Consider the following 11,995-nt stretch of genomic DNA (forward strand, 5'->3'; position numbering starts at 1 on the left):
ACGAGGACTACGGTAAACAAAGAAAAATTTATTTTAAAACAGTGCTACAGCAAACACACACACACACTAAAAATGGGGAGGGGGAGACAAAATACCTGGAACGTCTATGGATCAATTTTTTTCTTTGTCCCTACAAACACACCACTTCTTTTTGAAAAGGCCACTTTATAAATATAAAGAACAGAGTGTTTATTTCTTCTTTACAGTGCTAACTCATCTCTGGCTTGAGAATCACTTTGAATTGCTTTCAAAGGTCCTTTAGTACAACCCTGGTGCTATTGTCTGGCGACACTGGCAATGGTGTAAAGGTGGGCATGAAGTCTTCGATGGGATTCAAAAGGAGATTCCCAGGTCCACCAGGTCCAAGTCCATCTAGGATAATCAGTGGCACAGCTGCAGAACGCGGTGCCAAGAATGCATTCACAGCCTCTCTTTTACCAGCTCTGAATTCTGCTGCGTCTGTCACACTTCTTGGTATTTTTGCACGTTCCTTTCTCCTTCCTCTGGAGTCTAGAGACTTCATGGCACGAGCAGAAAGTTTTGGTGATGGAATGGATGAATGAGATTCTGTTTCCAGAAATTGGACAAAAAGTTCTGAAAAAGAACTCTTCAGCCCAGGTTGCTCATTTGGTGTCACAGGTGTGTTGGGGACACATTGGGAGCTTCCTGCAAGCCATCCCTTCATCCACTTAGTAACACCACCATCATCTCCATTCAACAACTGCTCCATTGCCTCCTTTTGAATGCTCAGGATGCTTCCCATTAACCTTAACACTTTGGGACGCTGATTTTTGGGTGTCTGGAAATGCCCAATGAACAGGTGTCTCATTAGGGCTTTGTCCACTTTTCCTTCTGTGCCATTTTCCGAGTTCATCCATTACTTTGGTGCATCATCCAATATTTCTCATGGGAGCTCACTTTGTTCAATCTGTTCCTCCTTTTGATGGAACTGTTGTGTAAGTCTGGTTGCTGAATCCAACACACGGTTGGCTTCATCCAAGCGTTCCTGTAATAACAATGCCTCTCTTTCTAGATTTTCTGCTTTTTCCTTCCATTCGGTTGTACGTTGTCTTTCCTTTTCTATTTCAGTGGAATACATAGCTTTTTCTTCTTCTTGGGAATGCTCTAGAACCTTTTGCAGGTTAGTGAGTGACATGGCATACTGCTTTCCTTGTTCCTGGTAGAGCGAAAGCTGCAGTGCGTTCTCAACCCTCTCTTGGGAGAGGAAACGCACCTGTTTCTGCAGGGACTCTACCTGCACACTGGCTTGATGACTTGCATTAGAAGAGGAGAGCAGCTTTTCCTCCAGTAGTGTGACTTTCTCTCTCAGGTTCCTCTCTCTCTTCTCCGCAGCCCCAATCTCCCAGCTGTAAGAATCTTCTGATTCTAGAAGATGGCTCCTCAGGATTTGTACCTCTTGCTTCAAGTGTAATTCTTTGTCACGTAAGTGTTGAACTTCTTGCTCTAATGTCCGGTGGGCCATCTGTTGGTGCTTTAGAGACAAGGTGACTTGGTCTCTCCCCTGCTGAAATAGGATGGTCTTCTCCTGCATGGATTCAAGTGCTCTTAAAAGCTGACTGAGGTCCCGAGCCTTGCCATCTTCTTTTTCTAGTAACAGCTGCTTAAAGGCAAGAGCTTGCTCCTTCATGGACTGGCACTCGTACTCTTGTTCTAGCAGGATCACAGAGAACTTCATGTTGGCCTGTTGCAATGCTTGATACTCCATTTCCTTTTCTTGGGATGTTTCTGTCATTTTTTCATTTTCCCCTTTGAGTTGAGAAATGACCATTTCTAAAATTAATATCCTCTCTTTCAGGTTGGTTGTTGCTTGCCTCAACAAGTCGTTTTCATTCACTTTGTCAGTGAGCTTTTCATTGGAAGAAAGTAACTGATCACTTTGGACTTGGATGAAGAGGTCTTTCTCCTTCAGTAAAGTTTTTAACACATCTTGTTTCTCCTTGAGCTGTTTAATTTCGGAATCCATTTCTTCATGTTCTTTGTTTTCTCTGTCTGTGGCAGCAGCAATTGCATCAGACAACCTGTGGTTATTTTCCTGGAGCATCCTAATGGTGACCTCTTTTTCTTGCAGTGACTGTCTCAGCTCTTGGACCTCTGCTGACTGGGAGTTACGTGAAGACCCAGCCAACAGCTGGGGTGCAATCATATCAAGTTTTCCTGAATAAGTTTTAGCCTGAAGAGCTTGTTGCGGGATAGCTTGAGTGAGTTGACCAACTTCATCTTCAGACAGCTGATCAGTCTGGTTGGTTAAAAATCTACTCTTTTCATTTACAAGCTGAATTTCAAGTTCCCGTTGTTGGATTCCTTTCACTCCTTTTTCAGTTTCATAATGATACAGGTCTTGGTTTTCACTTGCGTTTTCTCTATGAAGACTTTGAACTTTTGTTATTTGAAAACTATCAGAATTGTCGGCTGGAGTGTTGTGTCTGTCTTCCTGCAACTGGGCTTTTAATTGTTCACTGGATTTCCGCAAATTCCCAATTTCCTCATCTTTAGGCTGCATCACAGAAGGCTGCAATTGACTCCATTCCACCTTCAAGGTTTCACACTGTTCCATAATTTGTTGCTTTTCCACACTGAGCTGCTCTTTTTCTCTCTTCAAGACCTCTGTGTCATTTTGTGCCAAAGATAATTGTTCATTTATATCTTTTAGTTGATCCTCAAGTTCTTCGATCTTCCTGGCAGACTAGTTTTTCAGTTTGTAGAACCTGAATCGTGTTTTGCAAGTCACAGATTTTAGACTCATCAGTTACTGTTACTCCCGAGTCACCTTGCTGTAACTGATTTTCAAGTTTTTAAATTCTTTCTTCAGAGGCATTTAGTTCCTCTCCATACTGGCGACTCATCTCTGCCAGTTTCTGTTGATGTACATTCTGCAAAACTGCAATTTCACCTTGATGATTATCAAGGTCTTGATTTCGGTTTTGTTCAAGTAGCTTAATAGTATTTTGTAGTTGGCAGATTTCACTTTGATCTGAATTATGTGTTGCCTGTGCCTGAGCTATAGCGCTCCAATGGCCAACTTCGAATTCGAGTCTTGAAACTTCAATTGACAGTCTGTTGATTTCTTGTTGTGCTGAAATGATGTTACTGAAGTCCATGTCATCACCCGGAAAAGCTGAACCATGACTGATGTCATGACCGAATGAAGACGGGGCAGTGGTTGATGGTACACCACCAGCTCCTGAATGCAGTGGTTGGGCAGCTGACTTCAGTTGAAACAACTCATCCTCTAGTTCAAACTGTCTTGCTTTCAGTTGCCTGATTTGGACTTCTTTCTGTGCCAGTTCATTTCGGTAACTTGCAGACTGATGTTGGATGCGTAGCTCGGATGCTGCATACCTTTCTTCCAGGTCAGTACAATAGTTTTTAAGTCTTTCATTGTCATATCTGATCATCCATTTGGTATCTTCAATGTTCTTTCTCCAATAACTAGGTAAACCTGCTTCTACGTCCTCGAAATCGTTGAGAACCTCGTCCTCGGTGACATTGGACATATGGCCGGTGAGGAAAACCAAGCTGTCCCCCACCTGATCCAAGGAGTGGCCCAAGCTGGAGCCTAGGCCCCTAAACCAGACTGACATCTCTGCAATTTCAGTGAGCCATCAGACCCGCTGTGAATACCACCTCTGTCTCTATCCCCCTCTGAAAACCACCTCTGTCTCTATCCACCTCTGAAAAACCACTTCTGTCTCTATCCACCTCTGTTCTGAAACTCCTGGAATGCTGGGGGGTCAATTATGACCCAAACACTCAGAATTCCGTGCAGGGTGGGGCTCGTGCCAACTATTACTTTCTGTCTAGAAATGCAGAGGCCTGGCCTGGGCTTGTGCCAGTGACTAGCCACCAGTGGCCCAGTCACCCCCGCGGGGACTGGGCCTCTTCTCTCCACTTTCCACCCTCGGGTTTGGTGTTAGCAAGTTTTGCCAGCTGGCGGGCTGCCCCTGCCACCTGGGCGCTGGCTGCCATATCACCCCTACCACATTCTTAATGATAATAAACTTGAAACTTTCCCACTAAGATCAGGGACAATTGAGGGTCTCCTCTCCTACTACTTCTTTTTAACATCTTGCTGAGTTGCTAGCTAATGTCATAAGGCAAGAAAATGAAATTAAAGACATAGAAGAATGGGAAGAAAGATAAACTTGCTTGGTAAGGCGTCTTCTACTTAAGGAACATCTTATAATCTTTACTATGTTGGTCATTAATATCTTTACAGCAAAAGTTAGGTTACATCCAACTTCTTCAGGTGTCAAATCAGTTTTGACTCCTTCCTTACATGTTGAGTTCACATAACTTTTTATGTGAGGGAAGGTGTCAAAACTGATATATATTTGTAGTTTTAGATGGACTCAATACATTTTAGTTTTTATTCGTTGCTGAAGATCAAACGCAGTGCCTCAGGTGCACCTGGTGAGCACTCTACAACTGAGCCCCAGCCCCAACCCCAAAACTGATTTTTTTAATGGGTTGGGAGTATATCTCAGTGGTAAAGCCCTTGCCTACTAGGTATGCAGTCCTGGGTTTATTCCCCAACACCAAATAAGATGATTTTTTTAATTGATTTTACATTTTTTAATACATGACAGTGGAATCAGTGTAATAAGATTTACAATTCTTACTACACATATACAGCATAATTTTTTCATATCTCTGCTTGTATATAAAGTGTGGTAACACCAATTCATGTCTTCATACATGTACTTTGGATAAGGATGTGTATCCCATTTCACCATCATTGCTATCACATTTCACCCTGTTTCCTCCCTTCCCCTCCCACGACTATGCCCTATCTAGAACTCTACTCTATTTTCCCATGCACCCCCTCCCTATCCCATTATGGTCAGTCACCTTATATCAGAGAAAACATTCAGCTTTTGTGTTTTGGGATTGGCTAACTTCACTTAGCATTATTTTCTCCAACGCCATCCATTTACCTGCAAATGCCATGATTTTGTTGTCTTTTATTGCTGAGTAATATTCAACAAATTGTGCTGGGAAAACTGGAAATCTATATGCAACAAAATGAAATTAAACCTCTATCTCTCACCATACACTAAACTCAACTCAAAGTGGATCAAGGACCTAGGACTTAAGCCAGAGACTCTGCATCTAATAGAAGAAAAAGGAGGCCCTAATCTTCAACATGTTGGAATAGGCCCCAACTTCCTGAATAAGACTCCTAAAGCACAAGAATTAAATTAACATCTTTAATCTAATTGTGTCCATCAATAAAATGGGATGGACTCAAACTAAAAAGTTTCTTCTCAGCCAAAGAAACAATCTGTGAGGTGAATAGAGAGCCTACATCTTGGGAGCAATTTTTTACCCCTCACACATCAGATAGATAACTAATCTCTAGGATATACAAAGAACTCAAAAAGGTAAGCACCAAAGAAACAAATAACCCAATCAATTTCTTTTTTAAAGAAAGAATGATTTCCTAAAGATAGTATCAATCATTATATATAGATTTTCAAATAAATTATGAAATGTATTGGATACTATTCATCTTAACCACACTGAAGGCAAGAATGTAAATGCAGATTCCCAAATCAAACCATCACCAATTAACAGGGAAAGGGCTCATTACTACTAGGCTGGGGAGAACGATATTGAAGATCAGAGACTCCTTTTCCTCATGTATGCCTTGTAAACCTAATGTGCTTTTGTTATTTGTACATTGAGATGTACTTGCTACAAGACTAGACTTGACTTATTTATAAGACTAGGCTTTATATGGCTTCAACTTATTTACGAGACTGGGACTTTCAATTTTTTATATAAATAAGTCCTAATCTTATTTATTTATTATTTACTTTAAGCATAGTATTTAAGCTGTAATTTTAAAGCAGATGTGTATAGGAAATGTTGCTTTTCTCTTCTTTTCTCTGAAATATCAGGCTGTCTGCTCTACCTGCTAACTTGGGAAAGCCTGTGGAGCTCTGATGCTCTCTGCTCTGTCCTGTGCATCCTGTGGTTACAGGCAGCATGTAGTGTGTGCTCTGGCATGGAGTGGCATGGCACTGCCCTGGCATATAGAGCTGGTCCATCCAGAGCTGAAACCTAGGGGCAGCAAGTTATTTTTTATTTTTCCAAACATATCCTTCCTTGCTGAGACTAGGGCCTTTCCTGGACCCTGCTGGAGAGTGCCTGGAGCCTGGACAGGGGAGCCTGGATTCTACCCAACTGTTCTAGTGAGTCAGGTCATGCATTTCTTCATACTGCATCTTCATGGCATCTTCTATTCGAATAACATTCTGCGCTAGGTTTGGGGTTTGAAAAGCAAGATATGATTATTAATAACAGAGGAATGAAAGGAACAAGATGGGAGGTAAAGAACCTGTTAGCCAGAAGACAGTGTACTAGCAGTAGTTCCTCCCAGTGACCTGCTTTCCAACAGCCATCAGGAGGAATTGCCTTGGTTTGTTCTCTCTGTGGGGCTCCACCCTGAGCTCCTGATCTCTGCTTCCCTCAGGAGCCCTGTCTTTCTGGTTTTTATTGCTACAATGGAAGACCACAGACTGGGCAATTTATAATGTAGTAAGGTGTTCATTTTAGTTTAGTTTTATTAGTTCTACTCAGTTATATAAGACAGCAGACAGCTTTTTGATTCATTGTACAGAAATGGAGCACAACTCTTTGTTTCTCTGGTTGTACATGATGTAGAGTCACACCACATGGGCAGCCATGCTTGTCCATAGGGTAATGGTGTCCATCTCATTCCACCATCTTTCCTAGCCCCATTTCCTCTCCCCTTCTCTCCCTCCCCTTGGCCCAACGAAAATTTCTCCATTTTTACCCTGTTCCCCATTATTTATCAGCATTCAGTTATCAGAGGGAATATTTGGCCTTTGGTTTCTCAAGATTGGCTTAGTTTCTGAGCATGATATTTTCCAACTCCATTCATTTAGTCCAACTGCCATAATTTTATTCTATTTCAATGCTAATCTATATTTCATGGTCTACATATACCACATTTAATTTACCCATTTATCTACTGAAAAGCATGTAGGTTGGGTCCACAACTTAGTTATTGTGAATGAGCTTCTGTACACATTGATGTGGCTGTGTTACTACAGTATGCTGATTTTAAGTCCTTTGGGAATAGACTGAGGATAGGGTTAGCTGTGTCAAATGGTGATTGCATTTTAAGTTTTTCAAGGAATCTCCCTAGTGCTTTCCATATGAGCTGCACCAATTTGCAGTCCCCCAGCAGTTTATGAGTGTGCCTTTACCCCCATCCTCACCAATACTTATTGTTTGTATTCATTGTTTATATTCATTAAGCTGCCATTCTGACTCAAGGGAGATTAAATCTTAAGAGTAGCTTTGACATTCATTTCTCTAATTTTTAGAGATTTTGAACATTTTTTCATATATTTGTCGATTGATTGTATATCTTCTTCTTAGTAGTGTCTCTTCAGGTCCTTGGCTCATTTATTGATTGGGTTATTTGTGTTTTGGGTGTTAATATTTTTGAGTGATTCATACATCCTACAGATTGCTGCTCTATCTGACATGCCTGTGGGAAGAATTTATTCCTAATTAGTAAGTTCTCTATCCATGTTACTGATTGTTTCTTTTGTCTAGAAGAATCTTTTTAGTTTGTATCCATCCCATTTATGGATTCTTGATATTAATTCTTGCACTACAGGAGACTTATTAAGAAGTTGAGGCCAAAATGTCATTATGGAGATTTGGACTTACTTTTTCTCCTATAGTCGCAGTGTCTCTGGTTTAATTCCTAGTTCCTTGATCAACTTTGAGTTGAGTTTTGTGCATGGTGAGAGAGAGGGGTTTAGTTTAAATTTTTTCATATAGATTTCCAGTTTTCCCAGGACCATTTGCTGAACAGGCTATCTTTTATCCAATGTACGTTTTAGGTGTCTTTGTCAAATATAAGATAACTGTCATTATGTGGGTTATGCTGTACCTTTGGTCTATTGGTCTTTGGTCGATTTTGGTGCCATTACCATGCTGTTTTTGTTACTATTGCTCTGTAGTATAGTTTAAAGTCTGGTATAGTTATGCCACCTGCTTCACTGTTTTTGCTAAGGATTGCTTTAGCTATTCTGGGTCTCATTTTTTCAGATGAATTTCATGATTTCTTTTTCTTTTTCTATGAGGAATGTCATTGGGATCATGATTGGAATTGTCTTAAATCTGTATAGTGCTTTTGGTAGTATGGTTATTTTGACAATATTAATTCTTCCTATTCAGGAACAAGGGAGTTCTTTCCATCTTCTAAGGCCTTCTTGAATTTCTTTCTTTAGTGTTCTCTAGTTTTCACTTCTTTCGTTAGGTTGATTCCCAAGTATTTTAGAATTTTTGATGCTATTGTAAATGGGGTAGTTTTCCTTTCACAGGATTTGTCACTGATATATAGAAATGCCTTTGACTTATGGATGTTGATTTTGTATCCTTTTACTTTGCTGAATTCATTTAGTAGTTATAGAAGTTTTCTGGTGGAATTTTCTGGTTCTTCTAGGTATAGAATCATATCGTCTGCTAAGAGTGCTAATTTGAATTCTTCTTTACCTATCTGTATCCATTTAATTATGTTTGTCTGTCTAATTCCTCTTGCCAGTGTTTCAATAACAATGTTATATAGAAGTGTTGAAAGAGAGCATCCCTGTCTTGTTCCAGTTTTTAGAAGGAAAGCTTTAAATTTTTCTCCATTTAGAATGGAGAATCATGGCACTTGCAGGTTAATGGGTGGCATTGAAGAAGATAATGATAAATGAAGTTAACCAATTTCAATAAAACAAATGCAAATGTTTTCTCTGATATAAGGAGGCTGACTCATAGTGGGGTAGGGAGGGGGAGCATGGGAGGAATAGATGAATTGTAGATAGGGAAGAGGGGTGGGAGGAAAGGGGAGGGGGCAGGGGATTAGCAAGGATGGTGGAATATGATGGACATCATTATCCAAAGTACACGTATAAAGATATGAATTGGGTATCAACATAATTTATATACAAACAGAGATGAAAAAAATGTGTTATATATGTGTAATAAAAATTGTAATGCAAAAAAACACAAAGTACATGTATAAAGACATGAATTGGCGTGAACATACTTTATGTACAAAGGTATGGAAAATAGTGCTCTATATGTGTAATAAGAATTGTAATGCATTCCACTGTCGTGTATTTAAAAACATAAAATCAATTAAAAAATACAAATTACTCTAGACCTTTGTGAACTATAACCTAGAGGGGTGATACATGACAATAGTGGATATATGGAGCTCACTTAATAAGTTACTGAAATAATCAAGGCAAGAAATGAGGTTATGAGGTTGGCTTGGGCCAAAGTGATGATTTATAGAATGGTGAGAAATGCTACGAATCTGTATATATTTGGAAGGAGAGTGTTATGGCTTAGATATGCAGTGTTCCCCGAAAGCTTATGTGTGAGACAATCCAAGGTTTTCAGAGGTGAAACCACTAGATTACCAGAAATGTAAATTAATCAATGGATTAATCCACTGATGGGCATTAACTGGGTGGTAACTGTAGGCAGGTATGATGTGAGTGGAGGAGGTGGATCACTGCAAGTGTGCCTTTAGGGTTTGTATTTTGTTCTTGATGAGCAGCATTCTCTCTCTCTCTCTGCTTCCTGATTGTCATGTCTTGAACTGCTTTCCTGGACCTCATACCCTTCTGCCCTGATGTTATACCTCACCTCAGCCCAAGAGTTGTAGAGTTGGCTGACCATGGACTGAGCCTCTGAAATTGAAAGCCAGAATAAACTTTTCCCCCTTTAAATTGTTCTTTTTGGGTCTTTGGTCACGGTAACCAAAAGCTAACTAAAACAGAGTGAACGGAATTTGCAGATAGGTAGGTGTGGAGTTTTAGAGAAAGAAAAGTAATGGTCATTACATTTACTCAACAATTCTTTAACCACCAAGATAAACACTATAGGGGTCTGTGTGAGTTATCTTTCCATGACTGTGATACCTGATGAAAACAACTTGGAGTAGGAAAGATTTATTTGACTCACAGTTTTGAAGGTTTTGTCCATGACCAACTGGTTCCTTACTTTGAACCAGAACATCATGGCAGAAGGGCTTACAGGAGAAAAGCTGCTTACCTCATGGGAGATGGGTAGCAGAAAGAGCAAGGGGAAGGGACCTGATTTCAGGGCATGCTTCTTTCTTGAACTAGGCCATGCCTCTCCCTGTTCCCAATACCATCCACCTATAAATCTCTCAATCAACTGACCAGTTCACTGATGATCCCACCAACTAACATGGCTGAATTGGGAACCAAGATAACACACGAACCTTTGGGAGATATTCCAGATCCAAACAATGACATGACTCACTTTTTGAAACTGTCTTTCATATCCTTAAATGCCTACATTTTCCTTTTCGCAAAGCAGGAATTTCATACCATTATTATAAACTCTCCTTTATAAATACTTTATCTTTCTTGTCTCACCCCCCTCCCCATTATACACACCTGTATTCACTGTCTTGTGAACTAACAATGATGATCAAGGATTAACTCTGCCTAATGCGCTCTCATATCTAAAGATGAACACAACTAGAGGAAAAGCACAAGGCAATGGTTATTGATATCATTTTAAATTTATTATTGACAACCTCAAGCCAGAAAGTCGAGTTGTCAGCAATCTCACAATTCCCTAATCAAGTCATTCCATTTCCTGTATTTTCTAAATTTTATAATTTCTCTCTTCAAAATTCCATTCATGAATTATTATATTTATCATATTTATCAGGAATTATACTTGATGTGAGATCAGTTGCTCTCATCAACAATTCCTATTTGAGGATGGTCAACTAGCATTCTGATTTAGTTGCTCTCTTTAAGTTACCTTCATCTTTGTTCAACATCAGAGTTTTATTAAGTATCATAATGAATGTAAAAATATATATTTTCACTGTTGAAGTTCATGGAATACCAAATGGCACAGCAGCCTAGGAAGTGAACTGTTCATTGATAAAATCAAAAATACTTGGAACGAGTTGACTGGAATATTTTAGAGATACACATCTCTATTGTAATAAGTGGGTATTAAAACCTAGGGCGCGCTTCACCTTTATAATTAGCTTGAAAATAGCTCAGATAGGTATTTAAAAATCAGAAGAATGCTGAAGGAGTACAATTATACATAATGATTCCTTCAGTTTAAAAAATAGTGTGCTAATTTCTCATTTAGATGGAGAAGATCATGCAAATTCCTTCCTATAGCAGCATGAAAATCTGTTGTTTCCATCAAACATCTCAGCTAAGAATATTAATTTATTTTCTTCAACATGTCTCAAAACATTTAACAAATATTTGTTGAATGAGCATGTACTAGGCCTTCTAAAAGAAAGCTGTCATAAGGTAGAGGGTCAACCAATAATAGCCTATAGGCCCAATCTGGCCCACTGCCTATCTAAAAAAAAAAATTATTGGAACCCAGCCATCCTCATTCTTTCACATGTTGTCTATAGCTGCTTTCACTCTACCATGGCAGAGTTGAATAGCTGTCACAGAGATCATATCACCCACAAACAAAATATTTTCTATCTTATTATTTGCAAAAAACCCCTGCTCTAAGGAATATGCCATGACATAAAGATACTAACTCTAGGACAGAGATATATTAATGGGGATAGAAGCATGGGAGGAGGGTGGCCTGGGTGGGAGAAAGGTAATGTGGGTAAAGGCAGTAAGACCATTACTATGGGCAAAGGCAGTCAGATTGTGCAGGAAAGAGAACTATTGGTAATAAAAGGTCTATCTCCTGAGAAGATGTTTACTAAAGAATAACAACTGAAATGTTGCAAATAAGCTATGCTTATTGGACTAGAGTCAGTTGAGACCATCTGTTTATAAATCATGCGGAAATTCATGACAGAAAGAGACCTGCAAAGGAACAAGAATGATATTTGTAGCTGGAGAAAAATGTTTATCAGAAGAGAAAAACAGAAATGCCTCATTTTTCTTATGCTTGAGAA

At 39.4% G+C, this 11,995-nt stretch overlaps 1 protein-coding gene across 1 annotated transcript; it reads right to left on the bottom strand.

Annotated features, from left to right (window-relative positions):
* Window positions 1-208: 208 nt before the first annotated feature.
* On the bottom strand, window positions 209-3,693 carry LOC107146062 (thyroid receptor-interacting protein 11-like). The gene is given in 2 exon segments (XM_048786310.1): window positions 209-2,705; window positions 2,707-3,693. Coding segments are annotated over 2 exon segments (3,393 nt in total). The 5' UTR covers window positions 3,603-3,693.
* Window positions 3,694-11,995: the final 8,302 nt, after the last annotated feature.

The sequence above is a fragment of the Marmota marmota genome, unplaced genomic scaffold (assembly GCF_001458135.2).
Source record: "Marmota marmota marmota unplaced genomic scaffold, marMar, whole genome shotgun sequence".
NCBI classification, from domain to species: Eukaryota; Metazoa; Chordata; class Mammalia; order Rodentia; family Sciuridae; genus Marmota; species Marmota marmota.